At 51.2% G+C, this 21,390-nt stretch overlaps 1 protein-coding gene across 1 annotated transcript; it reads right to left on the bottom strand.

Annotated features, from left to right (window-relative positions):
• On the bottom strand, positions 1–20,809 carry LOC132581427 (surfeit locus protein 4-like). The gene is made up of 6 exons (XM_060252669.1): positions 20,663–20,809; positions 11,092–11,278; positions 6,883–6,959; positions 3,921–3,964; positions 1,942–2,128; positions 1–654 (listed from the first exon to the last, which is right to left on the bottom strand). Exons 1-6 carry the CDS (start codon positions 20,711–20,713, stop codon positions 388–390), a joined length of 813 nt encoding a protein of 270 aa, XP_060108652.1. The 5' UTR covers positions 20,714–20,809; the 3' UTR covers positions 1–387.
• Positions 20,810–21,390: the final 581 nt, after the last annotated feature.

Genomic DNA, 21,390 nt, shown 5'->3' on the forward strand with positions numbered 1-21,390 from the left:
TCAACGTAGAGAATTCGGCTTTAATTTACACGTCTCAGACAGGGCGGAAGGCAACAGCCCTCCCCATTCCGGATAAGGCAACCGTGAACTATGATAAACTTCCAGAAAATAAAGCAAAAAAGGGAGAAGGAAGAATTTCTACACGGGTCTCGTAAAAACCGCCGCCCTCGTCTCCTCCCCAGCAGGGCTCTTCTTCTAGCAGGAGCTCCTCTGCATATTAGGCCACGCCCCCCCTGATGCAAGCCAATCCTCCTGGAGCTTCCAGCAAGCCCTGCAAGCTCTTGGGGGGTTGGCTACATCAGGGAGGGCGTGGCCTAATATGCAGAGGGGCTCCTGCTAGGAAAAGAGCCCCGCCCCCAGCCCCGCCCCTCTTTCTCCGCTCCGTCTTCACCACTTCTTCTTGTGCTCATCCATGGACACCCCCCAGGTCCCAGGGCCACCACCAGCAAGAGGCCCACCGATGACCGACATGGTCTGGAAAAAGTCATATTTGAGGAAGTCGTGGAGGGGCCGGTACGTGGGGATACTCCAGAAGGCATTCTGGATCATGTTGATGACCAGCAGCCAGCCCACCAGGGTCAGAGCCGCCAGCTTGGTCTTGAAGCCCACGGCAACCAGGATTATGAGGACCATGCCGAAGATGTCCTGGAAGATCTGGGGAGGGAAAGAACAGAAACGCCCAATGGTCAGCCTCACGTTTCTCCTCAGAGCTTCTGTGACTGGCTATCCTAGGGCTCCCCACTTCAAAAGGACTGTGGACGGAACGGAGTGGGTGTAGAGGCGGTGGCTCAGTGGCAGAGCATCTGCTTGGTAAGCAGAAGGTCCCAGGTTCAATCCCTGGCATCTCCCAACTAAAAAGGGTCCCGGGCAAATGAGCGTGATAAACCTCAGCTGGAGACCCTGGAGAGCCGCTGCCAGTCTGAGTACACAAGACTGACTTTGATGGGCCAAGGGTCTGATTCAGTAGAAGGCAGCTTCATATAGCCTGGTATTAGAGGAGGGACGGTGGCTCAGTGGTAGAGCCTCTGCTTAGTAAGCAGAAGGTCCCAGGTTCAATCCCCACCATCTCCAACTAAAAAGGGTCCAGGCAAAGAGGCGTGATAAACCTCAGCTGGAGACCCTGGAGAGCCACTGCCAGTCTGAATAGACAACACTGACTTTGATGGGCCCAGAGTCTGATTTAGTAGAAGGCAGCTTCATATGTTCATATGAAGAAGAAGACCGCAGATTCATACCCCACCCTTTTCTCTGAATCAGAGTCTCAGAGCGGCTTACAGCCTCCTATATCTTCTTCCCCCACAACAGACATCCTGTGAGGTGGCTGAGAGAGCTCTTACAGCAGCTACCCTTTCAAGGACCCAAGGCCATTCCAGCAGCTGCAAGTGGACGAGTGGGAAATCAAACCCGGTTTCTCCCAAATAAGAGTCCGTGCACTTAACCACTACACCAAACTTATCAGGGGCCTGGAGACTGAGAAACCCTGTGAGGAAAGACTGAGGGACTTGGGTACGTTCAGTTTGATTCCCCACTCCTCCACGTGCAGCTGCTGGAATGGCCCTGGGTCAACCATAGCTCTTGCAGAGCTGTCCTTGAAAGAGCAGCTTCTGTCAGAGCTCTCTCAGCTCCACCTGCCTCACAGGGTGCCTGTTGTGGGGGAGGAAGGAAAAGGAGATTGTGACCACTCTGAGACTCTGATTGAGAGAAGAGTGGGGTATAAATCTACGGCCTTCTTCTTTTGCCACCAGTGAGGCAAAGGGACATCCAGGAGTCTGTCCTCATGACCAAGAATCCCTCCTAGTTCATTAACCAAGGCCACTCTCCAATAGTCTGTTAAAACAGGCATGGAAAAGCATCCACACGCTGCACCTACTTTCCCCCAGGGGAGAAACCCCAACTGAAACTGATGTTCTCCCTCCAGAGAGAGGCAAAGGCCACACTCACAGTGAAGGCGCCCAGCTCAAAGTGCAGCAGCGTCATGAACATGAGGACGAGAAGCAGGCGCCCGCCCAGCTGCATGTACTGCCGCGGTGAGATGTCGTCAACGGTGGGGACTCCGGCAAACATGGACTTCCCTTCAGATCGAGACTCAGCCAGCAGCAGGAGCAGCCCACCACCCAGAGCCAAATTCCTGAGGAAGGAGAAACGGAAGGGAATGTAAGAACATCAGAAGAGCCCTGCTGGATCAGATAAGTGAGGGTCCATCTAGCCCAGCCTCCTGTCTCACACAGTGGCCAGCCAGTTCCTCTGGAGGGCCACCAACAGGGCAGAGAGGCCGAGGCCTTTCCCTGAGAAGAGCCCTGCTGGATCAGGCCATGGAGGGTCCATCTAGTCCAGCCTCCTGTCTCACACAGTGGCCAGCCAGTTCCTCTGGAGGGCCAACCACAGGGCAGAGAGGCCGAGGCCTTCCCCTGAGAAGAACCTCAGAAGAGCCCTGCTGGATCAGGCCATGGAGGGTCCATCTAGTCCAGCCTCCTGTCTCACACAGTGGCCAGCCAGTTCCTCTGGAGGGCCAACCACAGGGCAGAGAGGCCGAGGCCTTCCCCTGAGAAGAACCTCAGAAGAGCCCTGCTGGGTCAGGCCAGGGAGGGTCCATCTAGTCCAGCCTCCTGTCTCACAGTGGCCAGCCAGTTCCTCTGGAGGGCCAAGAACAGGGCAGAGAGGCTGAGGCCTTCCCCTGAGAAGAGCATCAGAAGAGCCCTGCTGGATCAGACCAGGGAGGGTCCATTCAGTCAAGCCTCCTGTCTCACACAGGGGCCAACCAGTTCCTCTGGAGGGCCAACAATAGGGCAGAGAGGCTGAGGCCTTCCCCTGAGAAGAGCATCAGAAGAGCCCTGCTGGATCAGACCAGGGAGGGTCCATTCAGTCAAGCCTCCTGTCTCACACAGGGGCCAACCAGTTCCTCTGAAGGGCCAACAACAGGGCAGAGAGGCCGAGGCCTTCCCCTGAGAAGAACCTCAGAAGAGCCCTGCTGGATCAGGCCAGGGAGGGTCCATCTAGCCCAGCCTCCAGTCTCACACATGGGCCAACCAGTTCCTCTGGAGGGCCAACAACAGGCACAAAGGCCGAGGCCTTCCCCTGAGTAGAGCCTCAGAAGAGCCCTGCTGGGTCAGACCAGGGAGGGTCCATCTAGTCCAGCCTCCTGTCTCACACAGGGGCCAGCCAGTTCCTCTGGAGGGCCAACAACAGGCACAAAGGCCGAGGCCTTCCCCTGAGTAGAGCCTCAGAAGAGCCCTGCTGGGTCAGACCAGGGAGGGTCCATCTAGTCCAGCCTCCTGTCTCAAGTGTGGACAGCCAGTTCCTTTGGAGGTCCAACGACAGGGCATAGAAGTCAAGGCCGTCCCCTGAAGTTGCCTCCTGGCTCTGGGATTCAGAGGTTTGGTGCTTCTGAATGTGGTGGTCCCGCTCAGCACCAGGGCTAGTAGCCACTGGTAGACATCTCCTCCATGAATCTATCTAATACCCTTTTAGAAGCAGTTTATTATTAGCCACCATTCTTCCTTGGGGAGCTCAAGTCGGCTTACAAAAATAAGTAAATGTACAGAAACTGCATGAAAAACACAGAACCAAAATCATAATGTAGGCTTGCTTTACTCAAATGGCAGTCCTAAATAAAACCATCTTCAACTGCTTCCTAAAGACGGTAGGTGCCGTGCCACACACATCTCCCTGGGAGGTTGCGCCATAATTCTGGGGCTGCCACCAAAAAGGCCCTGCCTCATGCACCTGCCAAACAAGTTCCTTTGAATGGAGGAAAAATCAAAAGGACTTTCCCCCATGCAATCTTAATTCCTGGGTAGGAACATATGGAGGCAATGGTCCTTTGGCTACCCCAGTCCCAAGCCACGTAGGGCTTTAAAGGACCAAGCCAACATCTTGAATTGGGCCATGTGACTTCAAAGGGACCGCTGTGACCCACTCACCTCATCAAGAACTTGAGGTCCCATAAAATACTGTAGGCAATTGTCTGAAAAACAAAAGACACCGGTGGGAAGTGACAAGGGGAAGAGGCTGACGCCAACATCACATAAGAAGAACATAAGAGCGTAAGAGAAGCCATGTTGGATCAGGCCAATGGCCCACCCAGTCCAACACTCTATAAGAACATAAGAGAAGCCATGTTGGATCAGGCCAGTGGCCCCTCCAGTCCAACACTCTGTGTCACACAGTGGCAAAAATTTTTATATATACACACACACTGTGGCTAATAGCCACTGATGGACCTCTGCTCCATATTTTTATCTAAACCCCTCTTGAAGGTGGCTATGCTTGTGGCCGCCACCACCTCCTGTGGCAGTGAATTCCACATGCCAATCACCCATTGGGTGAAGAAGTACTTCCTTTTATCCGTTTTAACCTGGCTGCTCAGCAATTTCATCGAATGCCCACGAGTTCTTGTATTGTGAGAAAGGGAGAAAAGGACGTCTTTCTCTACTTTCTCCATCCCATGCATTATCTTGTTAACCTCTATCATGTCACCCCGCAGTCGATGTTTCTCCAAGCTAAAGAGCCCCAAGCGTTTCAACCTTTCTTCATAGGGAAAGTGCTCCAGCCCTTTAATCATTCTAGTTGCCCTTTTCTGGACTTTCTCCAGTGCTTTTTGAGGATATTATAGCATTGGCGAAAGTCCAGAAAAGGGCAACTAGAATGATTAAAGGGCTGGAACACTTTCCCTATGAAGAAAGGTTGAAACGCTTGGGACTCTTTAGCTTGGAGAAACGTCGACTGTGGGGTGACATGATAGAGGTTTACAAGGGTTAGGGTCACACTTCTGGCATGCCCGCCTGCCTTTCTTGACAAAAGAGCGATTCAGATGGGCAGCCGTGTTGATCTGAACCAACAGAACATCTAGGGGCACCTTGAACACCAACAAAGCTTAATTCGGGGTATATCCAAATTAATTCGGGGTATATATACTGTCTTGTATTATAGCACCTTAACTGTTGTGGTTTTAATTAAATTATTTAAATGTATTTTATTGTATAATGTATTTACTGTAATCATGGCACTTTCCATGTCTTTAAGCCGCCCTGAGCCTGCCTCGGTGGGAGGGCGGGATATAAATAAAAATTATTATTATCCTCTTGTGTCTGGAGACACACACAGGAGAACTTAGAAGAAGGACATATTGGATTTAAATCCCGCCCTATACTCTGAATCTGAGAGCGGTCACAATCTTCTTTATCTTCCTCCCCCACCCCACAACAGAGAACATGAGAATAGCTCTGCTGGATCAGATCAGGGAGGGTCCATCTAGTCCAGCCTCCTGTCTCACACAGGGGCCAGCCAGTTCCTCTGGAGGGCCAGCAACAGGGCAGAGAGGCAGAGGCCTTCCCCTGAGAAGAACATCAGAAGAGCCCTGCTGGATCAGACCAGTGAGGGTCCATCTAGTCCAGCCTCCTGTCTCACACAGTGGCCAACCAGTTCCTCTGGAGGGCCAGCAACAGGGCAGAGAGGCTGAGGCCTTCCCCTGAGAAGAACATCAGAAGAGCCCTGCTGGATCAGACCAGGGAGGGTCCATCTAGTCCAGCCTCCTGTCTCACACAGTGGCCAGCCAGTTCCTCTGGAGGGCCAGCAACAGGGCAGAGAGGCCGAGGCCTTCCCCTGAGAAGAACATCAGAAGAGCCCTGCTGGATCAGACCAGTGAGGGTCCATCTAGTCCAGCCTCCTGTCTCACACAGTGGCCAACCAGTTCCTCTGGAGGGCCAGCAACAGGGCAGAGAGGCTGAGGCCTTCCCCTGAGAAGAACATCACAAGAGCCCTGCTGGATCAGACCAGGGAGGGTCCATCTAGTCCAGCCTCCTGTCTCACACAGTGGCCAGCCAGTTCCTCTGGAGGGCCAGCAACAGGGCAGAGAGGCCGAGGCCTTCCCCTGAGAAGAACATCAGAAGAGCCCTGCTGTGTCAGACCAGAGAGGGTCCATCTAGTCCAGCCTCCCGCCTCACACAGTGGCCAGCCAGTTCCTCTGGAGGGCCAACAACAGGGCAGAGAGGCTGAGGCCTTCCCCTGAGAAGAACATCAGAAGAGCCCTGCTGTGTCAGACCAGTGAGGGTCCATCTAGTCCAGTCTCCTGTCTCACACAGTGGCCAACCAGTTCCTCTGGAGGGCCAGCAACAGGGCAGAAAGGCCAAGGCCTTCCCCTGAGAAGAACATCAGAAGAGCCCTGCTGGATCAGACCAGGGAGGGTCCATCTAGTCCAGCCTCTTGCCTCACACAGTGGCCAACCAGTTGCTCTGGAGGACCAACAACAGGGCAGAAGAGCCCTGCTGGGTCAGACCAGTGAGGGTCCATCTAGTCCAGCCTCCTGTCTCACACAGTGGCCAGCCAGTTCCTCTGGAGGGCCAACAACAGGGCAGAGAGGCTGAGGCCTTCCCCTGAGAAGAACATCAAAAGAGCCCTGCTGGGTCAGACCAATAGTCCACGCCAGCCAGTTCCTCTGGAGGTCCAGGAACAGGGCAGAGAGGCCGAGGCCTTGCACTAACGTTGCCTCCTGGCTCTGGTATTCAGAGTTTTAACGCCTCTAAATGCGGAGATTCCCCTCAGCCGCTGTGCCTAGTAGCCCCTGCTAGACTTATCTCCCATGAATCTATCTCATCGCCTTTTAAAGCTGATTATTCCCGTGGCCATCATGAAATGCTCTGGCGGAGAATTCCGCATTTTTATCACTCTCCGGTCTCTGCTAGGTGAGCATTGTGATGGGATAGCCCCAAACAGCTGCCCGATGACTGTAGAGACATGGCGAAGGAGACAGTTCTTCCAATATGTTCTCTGCTGCAATAAACGTTGCAGAACTTATAACATAACAAATTACTTCCTTGCGCTGGGATTTGTTCCAAGGAGATCTCCATCACCGCAGGTCCCAAGGTATGTTCCTTCCTGACTCACCTGCATAAAGATGATTCCGAAGAGTCCAAAACATGCATAAGGAACAAACCTCCTGGCGAGGACAAGCACACACCCGGCTAGAAAGAAGGAAAGGAAGGGAAGAAAGAGAAGGCTCTTTAGTAGCTGCCCAAAACACACAACGGGAAAATGTACAGATCTCTTTCTCCACATGCCCTGGTTTTACCAAGGGCCCCAAGATGTTTATGCTTCATTTGTCTGAAAAACCACTAGAGAAAGAAGGAGGAGGAGGAGGAGGAGGAGGAGGAGACAGAGAAGAAGGAGAAGAAGAAGGAGATGATGATACTGGATTTAGACTCCGCCCTCCACTCTGAATCTCAGAGTGGTCACTATCTCCTTTACCTCCCCACCACCACCATAGACACCCTGTGAGGTGGGTGGGGAAGAAGAAGAAAATGAGATATTGGATTTATATCCCACTCTCCGCTCTGAATCTCAAGAGTCTCAGAGCAGCTCACAATCTCCCTTTTTCTTCCTCCCCCACAACACCCTGTGAGGTGGGTGGAGCTGAGAGAGCTCTCCCAGGAGATGCCCTTTCAAGGACAGCTCTGCGAGAGCTATGGCTGGCCCAAGGCCACTCTAGCAGCTGCAAGTGGAGGCGTGGAGAATCAAGCCCCATTTTCCTAGTCAAGAGTCCACGCACTTCACCACTACACCCAACTGGCTTGTTCTACACCAAAAGGCCTGTTCTAGAAGCAACAATTCCATCCCTTGTGATACAGGCTGTTAGCTCCTATCCTAAGTTTTTATTCGACTGAGATGGCTGCCTGGTTTGACAGTAGCTGGAAACACCATCGAGTTGCAGCCAACTTCTGGCGACCGTGTAGGGTTTTCAAGGCAAGAGGCGTTCAGAGGTGGTTTGCGGTTGTCTTCCTCTGTGTAGTGGGCCTTCCTTAGTGGTCTCCCATCCAAGTGCAAGTCAGGGCTGACCCTGAGTTCCCAAGATCTGATGAGATCAGACTAGCCAGGGCCATCCAGGCCAAGACAAGAGACAAACAGAGGTGGTTTGACGTTGCCTGCCTCTGCATAGCAACCCTGGACTTCCGTGGTGGTCTCTAACCCAAGGATTTCCCAGGACGAATGATCTGATGAGTCTGGGCTAAGCTGGGTCTTACCAAGTTGATGGGTTGTGAAATGGCACAGACTGACCAAGAGAGAGATCTTGGGATCGTGGTAGAGAACTCACTGAAAATGTCAAGACAGCGTGCAATTGCAATAAAAAAGGCCAACGCCATGCTGGGAATCATTAGGAAGGGAACTGAAAACAAATCAGCCAGTATCATAATGCCCCTGTATAAATCGATGGTGCGGTCTCATTTGGAGTACTGTGTGCAGTTCTGGTCACCGCACCTCAAAAAGGATATTATATTATGAAGATAGAATGATACATTTGGTGCATGCTTTCAGCTGCACGGACATTATATGCACAGATGTGGAAGCAAGATAAAAAACCAGAAAAGTGGGACTGGACTTTAAAAGTTATGCATTGGAGTGAAATGGACAAGCTTACAAAGAATCTTAAAAGAATATGATCTAGAGAAGTTTAAAAATGAGTGGGGAAAATTTCAAAAATATGTTGAAAAACAATGGAAGGTTAAAAGATATCTGGCGATTTTTGACAATGGTTGAACTTTAGAGGAATAATAAATGGACTACAGTCAAAAAGCGAGACTATGTGAACATATTTTCTTCAACTTTTTTTTTATAAGGACTAAAGGATTATAATGAAGATGGATTATAACATATGGTTTTTTCTTTCCTTTTTTCTTCTTGTTTTAAGAATTTTTTAATGAAGATTCTTTAACTGATAAAATTACCTTTTATTTTTAGCAATTTAATTAAAATACACCGTCGGGGGGTAATGAAAAGGGGGGGAGAGAGGAGAAAAATGTTATGTATTTATATTAGTTATTTATACGTATTATTACAATATATTGCAGTATAATAAAATTGGTTTAAACACAAAAAGGATATTATATCATTGGAAAAAGTGCAGAAAAGGGCAACTAGAATGATTAAAGGTTTGGAACACTTTCCCTATGAAGAAAGATTAAAATGCTTGGGGCTCTTTAACTTGGAGAAACGTCGACTGCGGGGTGACATGATAGAGGTTTACAAGATGATGCATGGGATGGAGAAAGTAGAGAAAGAAGTCCTTTTCTCCCTTTCTCACAATACAAGAACTCGTGGGCATTCAATGAAATCACTGAGCAGTCGGGTTAAAACGGATAAAAGGAAGTCCTTCTTCACCCAAAGGGTGATTAACATGTGGAATTCACTGCCACAGGAGGTGGTGGCGGCTACAAGCATAGCCAGCTTCAAGAGGGGGTTAGATAAAAATATGGAGCAGAGGTCCATCAGTGGCTATTAGCCACAGTGTGTATGTATATATATGTGTGTATATGTATATACACACATACACCTATATTGGCCACTGTGTGACACAGAGTGTTGGACTGGATGGGCCATTGGCCTAATCCAACAGGGCTTCTCTTATGTTCTTCTGTGACACAGAGTGTTGGACTGGATGGGCCACTGGCCTGAACCAACATGGCTTCTCTTCTGTTCTTATGTCTGATACAGTGATGCTCTGTCTTCTTGTTGCTTGGGGGGGCACAGTGGGAGAACTTTTTTGTGGGGGGAGATATTAGGAAGTTTGTCAAATCTTTAAAAAGGTCAAGGTAGTCCCCTGTGCAAGCACCAGTCGTTTCTGACTCTGGGGTGATGTTGCATCACGACGTTTTCACGGCAGACTTTTACGGGGTGGTTTGCCCTTGCCTTCCCCAGTCATCTACACTTTCCTCCCAGCAAGCTGGGGACTCATTTGACCGACCTCGGAAGGATGGAAGGCTGAGTCAACCTTGGGCCGGCTACCTGAATCCAGCTTCCGCCGGAATCAAACTCAGGTCGTGAGCAGAGAGTTCAGACCACAGTACTGCTGCTTTTACCACTCTGTGCCATGGGGCTGCTTAATATATCATGAGAAAGTGCTAAATTAGAACTCTTCAAGAAACTAAATGCTACCGCTCATTCCCACTCGAATACAGATTTGGACATAACAACAGAAGAGAAGCCAAGTGAGATCAGGCCAATGGCCCGTCCAGTCCAACACTCCATGTTACACAGTGGCCCAAAAAACCAGGTGCCATCAGGAGGTCCATCAGTGGGGCCAAGACAGTAGAAGCCCTCCCACTGTGCCCCCACCCCAAGCACCAAGAATACAGAGCATCACTGCCCCAGACATAAGACAACATAAGGGAAGCCATGTTGGATGAGGCCAATGGCCCATTCAGTCCAACACTCTGTGTCACACAGTGGCCAAAAAACCCAGGTGCCATCAGGAGGTCCATAAGAACATAAGAGAAGCCATGTTGGATCAGGCCAATGGCCCATCCAGCCCAACGCTCTGTGTCACACAGTGGCCAAAAAACCCAGGTGCCATCAGGAGGTCCATAAGAACATAAGAGAAACCATGTTGGATCAGGCCAATGGCCCATCCAGTCCAACACTCTGTCACACAGTGGCCAAAAAACACAGGTGCCATCAGGGGGTCCATAAGAACATAAGAGAAGCCATGTTAGATCAGGCCAGTGGCCCATCCAGGCCAACATTCGGTGTCACATAAGAGCATAAGAGAAGCCATGTTGGATCAAGCCAATGGCCCATCCAGCCCAACACTCTGTGTCACACCGTGGCAAAAAAAACCTTGTTTCAATTGCCTATTCTTCCTTTTTTAGTTACCTTCAGTTCCAGATTGGTTCCCCTCCAATTCTGTCAACCTGGCTATAAACAGACAGGGATACTAACTTGTGCACGAAAGGCTGAGCCCTGCCCAGGTTAGCCTGATCTGGTCAAATCTCAGAAGCTAATCAGGGTCAGCCCTGGTTAAGTACTTGGATGGGCGACCACCAAGTGTGTCGTCCTGGGTCCGTAGGCAGAGGCAGGCAGTGGCAAACCACCTCTGAATATCTCCTGTCTTGAACTGGATGACCCTGCCTAGCCTGATCTCATGGTATCTTGGAAGCTAAACATGGTAGGCCCTGGTGAGTACGTGGACGGGCGACCACCAAGTGTGTCCTCCTGGGTCCGTAGGCAGAGGCAGGCAATGTCAACGTCTCCTGCCTTGAACTGCGGGATCTAGGGATCAGGCCTGCTCTTTCCCAGCCCGCCTCCCCAAAAAGGAGTCCTTACCCAGCTGCCCACACATGTTGAGGAGCACGAAGAGGGTGGCCAGGAGGACGCCGCTCCCCCACGACAGGTTGATGTAGTCCCTCTGCTCGTTCCACTGGAACCACATCCGGATTCCGTCCTCCAAGAAGGTGCTGATGAGGCAGAGGTGAGCCAGGTGAGGTAGGTAATGCTTCGTGACGCGCAAGAACTAAGGAGGAGGCAAAAGGGAAGAGAGTGTGAGACAGCCACGCCCCAGAAGAGCCGTAACAGGCGGCAGAAGCGTGCCTTGGGCAAGGACATCTTTTAGGAATGTATGAGAAGCCATGTGTCACACAGTGGCCAAAACCCAGAAGCCATCAGGAGGTCCACCAGTGGGACCAGAATTCCAGAAGCCCTTCCACTGTGCCTCCCCAAGCACTAAGAAAGTAGAGCTTCACTGCCCCAGACATAAGAGAAGCTATGCTGGATCAGTCCAGTGGCCCATCCAGTCCAACACTCTGTGTCATACAGTGGCCAAAAGCAAGGAGCCATCAGGAGGTCCACCAGTGGGGCCAGGACACTAGAAGCCCTCCCACTGTGCCTCCCCACCAAGCACCAAGAAGACAGAATCACTGTCCCAGGCATAAGAACATAAAAGAAGCCTTATTGGTTCATGCCAGTGGGTCATCCAGTCCAACACTCTGTGTCACACAGTGGCCAAAACCCAGAAGCCATCAGGAGGTCCACCAGTGGGAGCAGAATTCCAGAAGCCCTCCCACTGTGCCTCCCCAAGCACTAAGAAAGCAGAGCTTCACTGCCCCAGACATAAGAGAAGCTATGCTGGATCAGTCCAGTGGCCCATCCAGTCCAACACTCTGTGTCATACAGTGGCCAAAAGCCAGGTGCCATCAGGAGGTCCACCAGCGGGGCCAGGACACTAGAAGCCCCCCCACTGTGCCTCCCCACCAAGCACCAAGAAGACAGAATCACTGTCCCAGGCATAAGAACATAAAAGAAGCCTTATTGGATCAGGCCAGTGGGTCATCCAGTCCAACACTCTGTGTCACACAGTGGACAAAACCCAGGCACCATCAGGAGATCCACCAGTGAGACTAGAACTCCAGAAGCCCTCCCACTGATGCCCCCCAAGCACCAAGAAGACAGAGCATCACTGCCCCAGACATAACAGCATAAGAGAAGCCATGTTGGATCAGGCTAACAGCCATCCAGTCCAAGACTCTTGTCACACAGGAGCCAATACCCAGGTGTCCTCAGGAGGTCCACCAGTGGGGCCAGAAGCCCTCCCTCTCTTGCCCCCCAAGCAATAAGAAGACAGACCATCACGGCCCCAGTACATAAGAGAAGCCGTGTTGGACCAGGCCAACAGCCCATCCAGTCCAACATTCTGTGTCACACAGTGGCCAAATAAATCAGGTGCCATCACGAGGTCCACCAGTGGGGCCAGGACACTAGAAGCCCTCCCACTGTTGCCCGCCCCCCCAGCACCAAGAATACAGAGCATCACTGCCCCAGACAGAGTTCCATCTATACCTTGTGGCTAATAGCCACTGATGGACCTCTGCTCCATTTGTTTAGTACTTCTCATACTTCCAACGGTCACATACGCTGCTCCTTAGAGGGAGAGGTCTACTGTGGCCATAGTTCACCTAACAGCTGCTTCCATGTCTTGGTGAAATCCCTTGGAGATTGTGAAATTAAGAGTGCCAGTGTGGTGTAGTGGTTACAGCAGCGGTCCCCAACCCTTTTGGCACCAGGGACCGTTTTGTGGAAGGCAATTTTTCCACGGATCAAGGGAGGAATTATGGTTTCGAGATGATACAATTGTGCACTTCATTTCTATTAGTTTGGTGTGGTGGTTAAGTGTGCGGACTCTATCTGGGAGAACCGGGTTTGATTCCCCACTCCTCCACTTGCACCTGCTGGAATGGCCTGGGGTCAGCCATCGCTCTCACAGAACTGTCCTTGAAAGGGCAGCTTCTATGAGAACTCTCTCAGTCCCACCCACCTCACAGGGTGTCTGTTGTGGGAGAGGAAGGGAAAAAAGATTGTGAGCCGCTCTGAGACTCTTCGGAGTGGAGGGCGGGATATAAATCCAATATCTTAATCTACCTCACAGGGTGTCTGTTGTGGGAGAGGAAGGGAAAAAAGATTGTGAGCCGCTCTGAGACTCTTCGGAGTGGAGGGTGGGATATAAATCCAATATCTTCATCTACCTCACAGGGTGTCTGTTGTGGGGGAGGAAGGTAAAGGAGATTGTGAGCCGCTCTGAGACTCTTCGGAGTGGAGGGAGGGATATAAATCCAATATCTTCATCTACCTCACAGGGTGTCTGTTGTGGGGGAGGAAGGTAAAGGAGATTGTGAGCCGCTCTGAGGCTCTTCGGAGTGGAGGGCAGGATATAAATCCAATATCATCATCAAAGGAGCTCCTGCTAGAATTCCACCCCTGCAAAACCATCTCGAAAAGGAAAACATCTAATCTGGAACGAAGGTAATGGCTTTGGAAGTTCATGACAGTTTTGTATCCAGCCATGCCATCCTGGGGACTTTAGAACACTTCCGTCTTTGGAAAAGAGTGTGGGTATTTACACCAGAAAGAACCCCGTGGCACAGAGAGTGTTAAGCTGCAGTACCGCAGTCCGAGCTCTCTGCTCACGACCCGAGTTCGATCCCGGCAGAAGCTGGGTTCAGGTAGCCGGCTCCAGGTTGACTCATCCTTCCGAGGTGGGTCAAAGGAGTCCCCAGCTTGCCGGGGGGAAAGCAGAGAGGACTGGGGAAGGCAAGGGCAAACCACCCCGTAAAAAGTCTGCCATAAAAATGTCGTGATGTGACGTCACCCCATGGGTCGGTAACGACTCAGGGCTTGCACAGGGGACTGCCTTTACTTTTTCCAAGCATAGGTAGTGCAGGATTGCGCTGGAAGGTGCCTTCTTATACTCTTGCCTTGTGACAAACGCATGTTTTCAAGCGACCTGTATTAGAGGCTTTGGCCTGACATACAAAGAAATGCATGCATTCTAGTGTGCTTTTATCTTCCAGCAATCAGAGGATTACGGATAAACCTGAGCAGGAAGCCAAGAGTTCCTTTCAGTCCTCTGCCCTTCCGAACAATAGCTTAAAATTATCAAAAAGATTAAAGGGGAGACTTTCCTCAGGGCAGAAGAACCTGTTTCGCCCCTCGGAAGTACAAAGAGGCTCTTTAAAGCTGGAGCTGACGGGAAGGAGTTGAGAAACCCCATTTGAACGAAGAGAACACACACCCCTGCACTCCACATCAACAAGCAGGGACTATCCGGACAGGGCAGGGTACACATGTAAGGGTGACAACCGAAATCCCTGCAGCGTGGCTACGGATGCCCACAAATCATATTTTTGCTTCAGAATCATTTCGCCCTGCCAGTTTGGTGCAGTGGTGAAGTGCGCAGACTCTTATCTGGAGGAACCGGGTTGGATCCCCCACTCCTCCACTTGCAGCTGCAGGAATGGACTTGAGTCAGCCGTAGCTCTGGCAGAGGTTGTCCTTGAAAGGGCAGCTTCTGTCCAAGCTCTCTCAGCTCCACCTACCTCACAGGGAGTCTGCTATGGGGGAGGAAGATAAAGGAGATTGTGAGCCGCTCTGAGACTCTGAATCAGGGAGAAGGGCGGGGTATAAATCTGCAATCCTTCTTCTTAAGTGTGTGGACTCTTATCTGAGAGAACCAGGTTTGATTCCCCACTCCAGAAGAAGACGATATTGGATTTATATCCCGCCCTCCGCTCCGAAGAGTCTCAGAGTGGCTCACAATCTCCTTTACCTTCCTCCCCCACGCTGTGAGGTGGGTGGGGCTGGAGAGGGCTCTCCCAGCAGCTGCCCTTTCAAGGACAACTTCTGCCAGAGCTATGGCTGACCCAAGGCCATTACAGCAGGTGCAAGTGGAGGAGTGGGGAATCGAACCCGGTTCTCCCAGATAAGAGTCCACACACTTAACCACTACACCAAACTGGCTCTCCAGCTGCGGGAATGGACTTGAGTCAGCCATAGCTCTGGTAGAGGTTGTCCTTGAAAGGGCAGCTTCTGTCCGAGCTCTCTCAGCCCCACCTACCTCACAGGATGTCTGTTGTGGGGGAGGAAGATAAAGGAGATTGTAAGCCACTCTGAGTCTCTGTCCTTGAAAGGGAAGCTTCTGTCCGAGCTCTCTCAGCCCCACCCACCTCACAGGGTGTCTGCTGTGGGGGAGGAGGATAAAGGAGATTGTAAGCCGCTCTGAGTCTGATTCAGGGAGAAGGGCAGGGTATAAATCTGCAATCCTTCTTCTTCAACCAAAAAAGCTTGTGCTGCTTTTTATGAAATGGTTTTGTGAAGGGGTGGGGAAAGACTTACCTATCTGGGACTGTGTGGGACCCTCAATGGCACGAGGGACCGTAGCTCCTTGCCAGAGCGTATGCTTTCAACGCAGAAACTCCCATGCTCAATTCCAGACGCCTCCGATCAAGGGTCATTTTGTAGAAAAAGAGGTGCTGGAGCTCATTAGCGCAACTCATTTGCACACAGCACCCGCCCCTGACATCACCAGAAGGTGTATACTAAATTATATCAGCTCAGCATCTACCTTAAAATGCTTCTGGAATTAGAATTCTCATCATAAAACCTGACTCCCATCCAATGTTCCCTCTAAGCTGCAGAGTCTTGCAAGCAGAACTTCTACTTTGTGAGCTACTAGCGTTAAAGATGTGAACTCCTGCATAAGTTAGTTTGCTCTGGGGCCATTTTTCATGAGCTGAGACAAAAATATGTGAGCCAGAGGCTAAAAAACGGTGAGCTAGCTCACACTAACTCAACTGCACCCATCATACTTTTTAAATGACTTTCTCCTCTGTGGCCACAGTGGCATGACGAATTTTTCCATCTGTCTGCTTCCTATGTTTTGGTTATTTTTCCATTTTTTGTGGGGGGAAATATTAGGAAGTTTGTCAAATCTTTAAAAAGGTCAAGGTAGCCCCCTGTGCAAGCACCAGTCGTTTCTGATTCTGGGGTTACGTCGCATCACGGCGTTTTCACGGCAGACTTTTATGGGGTGGTTTGCCCTTGCCTTTCCCAGTCATCTATACTTTCCCCCCCAGCAAGCTGGATACTCATTTGACCGACCTCGGAAGGATGGAAGGCTGAGTCAACCTGGAGCCGGCTACCTGAAACCAGCTTCTGCCGGGATCGAACTCAGGTCATGAGCAGAGTGCTCGGACTGCAGTACTGCAGCTTTCCCACTCTGTGCCACGGGGCTTCTTGTCAAATCTTAAGAATTCAGCAAAAATTCTCCCAGGGGGGTTGAACAACGGAGCCCAGAAGCGAGTATTTGGGGAGGGGGTAAGAAAGAAAGAGCACAATAAAATTTAGACATTCTGGAGCTCCGCTCCTGGTCAAAATGAGGCCTGCTTTCGATGAATCGATCTCAGGCAGGCAACGCAAGCCAAGACCTTTTTTCTGCCTCAGCCGTTGAAGAGCCGTTGCCAGTTCCGAACAGGCAGTACTGAGGCCGACAGATGAAGGTTCTGAGTCGGTATAAATTAACCACATAAGAGTAATTAAATTATACTTTTTTCCTTGCACACTCAGCCTGCAGTGCAATTCCTCAGAGGGTGCAACACTTGGGAACGGTAATTAAATTTCTTCACCCAGGACCCAAGGCTGTGATTTTGTGCACAATATCTGAACCAGCCCAGCTCTACTGGCGCTGCAATTGGAAGATTGCTAGTTGCCTGGACTAGTCTGAGCTCAGCAGAACTTGAAAGCGAAGGGAAGTTGGCTCCGGTTAGTACTTGGGTGGGAAACAACCGGGGAAGTCCAGGGTTTGAGACGCAGAGGCAGGCAATGACAAGCCACCTCTGAGAGCCTGTCTGGTGTGGTGGCGAAGTGTGCAGACTCTTTATCTGCGAGAACCGGGTGTGATTCCCCACTCCTCCACTTGCAGCTGCTGGAATGGCCTTGGGTCAGCCAGAGCTCTCTTATCTGGGAGAACCAGGTTTGATTCCCCACTCCTCCACTTGCACCTGCTGGAGTGGCCTTGGGTCAGCCAGAGCTCTCTTATCTGGGAGAACCGGGTTGGATTCCCCCCTCCTCCACTTGCAACTGCTGGAATGGCCTTGGGTCAGCCATAGCTCTCTTATCTGGGAGAACCGGGTTTGATTCCCCACTCCTCCACTTGCAGCTGCTGGAATGGCCTTGGGTCAGCCAGAGCTCTCTTATCTGGGAGAACCGGGTTTGATTCCCCACTCCTCCACTTGCAGCTGCTGGAATGGCCTTGGGTCAGCCAGAGCTCTCTTATCTGGGAGAACCGGGTTTGATTCCCCACTCCTCCACATGCACCTGCTGGAATGGCCTTGGGTCAGCCAGAGCTCTCTTATCTGGGAGAACCGGGTTTGATTCCCCACTTCTCCACTTGCAGCTGCTGGAATGGCCTTGGGTCAGCCAGAGCTCTCTTATCTGGGAGAACCGGGTTTGATTCCCCACTCCTCCACTTGCACCTGCTGGAATGGCCTTGGGGCAGCCAGAGCTCTCTTATCTGGGAGAACTGGGTTTGATTCTCCACTCCTCCACTTGCAGCTGCTGGAATGGCCTTGGGTCAGCCAGAGCTCTCTTATCTGGGAGAACCGGGTTTGTTTCCCTCCTCCTCCACTTGCAGCTGCTGGAATGGCCTTGGGTCAGCCAGAGCTCTCTTATCTGGGAGAACGGGGTGTGATTCCCCACTCCTCCACTTGCAGCTGCTGGAATGGCCTTGGGTCAGCCAGAGCTCTCTTATCTGGGAGAACCGGGTTTGTTTCCCTCCTCCTCCACTTGCAGCTGCTGGAATGGCCTTGGGTCAGCCAGAGCTCTCTTATCTGGGAGAACCGGGTTTGATTCCCCACTCCTCCACTTGCAGCTGCTGGAATGGCCTTGGGTCAGCCAGAGCTCTCTTATCTGTGAGAACCGGGTTTGATTCCCCACTCCTCCACTTGCAGCTGCTGGAATGGCCTTGGGGCAGCCATAGCTCTTGCAGAGCTGTCCTTGAAAGGGCAGCTTCTGGGAGAGTTCTCTCAGCCCCAGCTACTTCCCAGGGTGTGTGTTGTGGGGGGGAAAAGATACAGGAGATTGTAAGCTGCTCTGAGTCTCTGATTCAGAGAGAAGGGCGGGGTATAAATCTGCAATTCTTCTTCTGTTCATCTCTTGCCTTGACCTGGATCGCCCAGGCTAGATCTTGCAGGATTGGCCCTGGTTGGTATTTAGATGGGAGACCACCAAAGAGGTTCAAGGTTGCTATGTAGAGGCAGGCAATGGACAACCACCTCTGTTCATCTCTTGCTTTGATCTTAGAGTTGTCCAAGCCGGGGTCTCCGGCTTTTGGGTGCTTCTCCCCCCTCCCCCAAATTACCCCCTCTTACCTCCCAGAAGCTGGAAACAAATGCAGTGTGGCCACATATCTCAGAAGTGACACAGAAGAAGATATTGGATTTATACCCCGCCCTTCATTCAGAGTCTCAGAGCGGCTTACAATCTCCTTTATCTTCCCCACCTCTCCTCCCACAACAGACACCCCGTGAGCAACGTTCCCTCTAAGCTGCGGAGCCTTGTGAGCAAAAATTCTACTTTGTGAGCTACTGGCATTAAAATGCTGAGCGTTGAAGTTGTGAGCGACTGCACAAATTATTGTGCTCTGGGGTCATCTTTCCTGAGCTAAGACAAAAATCTGTGCGCTGGAGGCTAAAAATCTGTGAGCCAGCTCACGCTAACTCAGCTTAGAGGAAACACTGCCTGTGAGGTAGGTGGGGCTGAGAGAGCTCTCCCACAAGCTGCCCTTTTAAGGACAACTCTGCGAGAGCTATGGCTGACCCAAGGTTTAAGAAGGATCTAGACAAGCTGGAACGGGTCCAGAAGAGGGCGACGAAGATGGTGAGGGGTCTGGAGACCAAGTGCTATGAGGAAAGGCTGAAGGAGCTGGGGATGTTTAGCCTGGAGAGGAGGCGGCTGAGAGGTGATAGGATCACCATCTTCAAATACTTGAAGGGCTGTCATATAGAGGATGGTGTGGAATTGTTTTCTGTGGCCCTGGAAGGTAGGATCAGAACCAATGGGTTGAAATTAACTTAGAAGAGTTTCCGGCTCAACATTAGGAAGAACTTCCTGACCGTTAGAGTGATTCCTCAGTGGAACAGGCTTCCTCCTCGGGAGGTGGTGGGCTCTCCTTCCTTGGAGGTTTTTCAACAGAGGCTAGATGGCCCTGACAGCAATGAAAAAGGGGGAGGTGTTTGTGAGTTTCCTGCATTGTGCAGGGGGTTGGACAAGATGACCCTAGAGGTCCCTTTCCTCCTAGGACTTGGTCTCCAGACCCCTCACCATCTTCATCGCCCTCCTCTGGACCCCTTCCAGCGTGTCTAGATCCTTCTTAAAATGTGGTGCCCAAAACTGAACACAAGACTCCAGGTGAGGTCTTACCAGAACAGAGTAAAGCAATACCATCACATCACGTGATCTGGACACTAGACTTCTGTCGATATAGCCCCAAATTGCATTTGCTTGGCCACCGTTAGACCTTGGAAGCTCAACAGGATTAGTCCTGGTTAGTACATGTTTGGGAAGGAAGCCCAGGGTAACTACCCAGAGGCAGGCAACGGCCAGCCATCGCTGCTCACCCCTTGCCTCGAACGCCCTTTGAGAGCTCGCCATAAGTCCGTTGCAGCTTGAAAACCCTGAATTCTCATTCTTTAGTGAGAATGGGTTGCTTGATTCTGCGCGACTCGCACCCAGACTCCGATCTCTCCCCCAGTGAATGGTTTCCACATCAGCAATAGAGACCCTCAGCAGCTTATATGGGACCCAGAGGCGGGACAGATGGCAGCTAAAGGAGTCCCATTCTCACCTGGACTGGCTCCCCATCGGTAACTGGCCGGGCTCTTTTTCTAGCAGAAACTCCTCTGCCTTTTAGGCCACGCCCCTCTGATGTAGCCAGTCCTCCCGGAGCTTCCAGTAGGCTGTGTAGTAAGAGCCCTGGAAGCTCTAGGGGGATTGGCTACATCAGGGGGCGTGGCCTAATAGGCAGAGGAGCTCCTGCTCGAAAAAGAGCCACCGCCCTACCTTGCAGGGCTGTTGTAAGGATTTGTACAGCTATGTCTGGGACTGCCACTGAGGCCATTTTAAATGGGGATGGCACTTAAGGGCCATCAGAAGATGCAATAGGAATATCTGCAGCCCCTGGAAGTCAATAAATCGGATTGATTGATCCAGGAATTTCTACTCTATAAGAAATACAATTCATAATTACAGCGTAGGGGAGAGATGTATGGAGAAAGGCCGGCCAACCTCTTCCACGCTTTTACAAAAAGCATGGCTAGGATGTGCCTAATCTCCCCTTTCCCCGCGAAACGGCCATTGAAATCATCCGTCCCTTCCCCCATGTTTGTGAATGGTACGCTCCGAACCGATATTCTACAGCAGATGGGAGATTGAGGGAAAGGGGGAGGCGGCGAGTGGTATCTCCCTCCAGCCCTCCCCTCTCAAATAAAATGGTACGTCCCCACCACGCGGCTCCTTCAGTCCAGGCAAGGCGGACTCTACCACCCGGGGAGCGGGGAAAGGGGAGGCTCACCTGATCGGCCAGGTCTTCGGCCGCCCCCATTAAATCACTGCTGGGCGCCATGGTCGGCTGAGGCAAGGCCAGGCCGTGCCGCGCGCTCACTCCGAACCCCCCTCCCCGCCAAGGGGCGTGGCGAGGAAAGGAGGAGGAGCCGCAGCCGCAGCCAATCGCGGGCCGGGCCAGTCGGGTTTTCCCCGCCCACCACCGAGGGGTCACGTGAGGCGCCTGGGCGACCGAGGCTGTCCAGGTGGCTCCAGCCGCGGCGCATAGAGAAGCGGTCGGTTTGTCCGCGGGCTAACACTTCCGGGATCGTTTTGTTCTCCCGCTGATTTTTATATATTTATTTATTTCCGCTTCTCTATTCCGCTTGTCTCTATAAGAGAAAGAGACAAGGCGGATCACAGCAAAAAATTGCTAACGTCGCCTTTTTAAATGCATTAACATTTGCAAATATTTAACATTTTACAAAGTCTTGTGTGTTTTATACTACGTGTGATATATAGATATACACTTATACACATACACAAACGTCCCCTTTTTAAAAGCATTAACATTTGCAAATATTTAACATTTTACAAACTCGCATGCACACACACGTAGAATAAAACACACACACAAACGCGTGTGCACACTGTGTTTTATACTATGTGTAATTATAGATATACACATACACAACATACACAAACTTCGCCTTTTTAAAAGCATTAACATTTGCAAATATTTAACATTTTACAAACTCG

Source organism: Heteronotia binoei, chromosome 13 (genome assembly GCF_032191835.1).
Source record: "Heteronotia binoei isolate CCM8104 ecotype False Entrance Well chromosome 13, APGP_CSIRO_Hbin_v1, whole genome shotgun sequence".
Taxonomy (NCBI): domain Eukaryota; kingdom Metazoa; phylum Chordata; class Lepidosauria; order Squamata; family Gekkonidae; genus Heteronotia; species Heteronotia binoei.

Excerpts from the sequence above, each read along its gene's own strand:
- LOC132581427 (XM_060252669.1), bottom strand. The coding sequence starts at position 20,713 with ATGGCGCCCAGCAGTGATTTAATGGGGGCGGCCGAAGACCTGGCCGAT. Across the intron at positions 2,129-3,920 it reads GACCTCAAGTTCTTGATGAG|GAATTTGGCTCTGGGTGGTG; the intron begins GTGAGTGGGTCA and ends CTCCTTCCTCAG. Across the intron at positions 655-1,941 it reads TTGAGCTGGGCGCCTTCACT|ATCTTCCAGGACATCTTCGG; the intron begins GTGAGTGTGGCC and ends TTCCCTCCCCAG.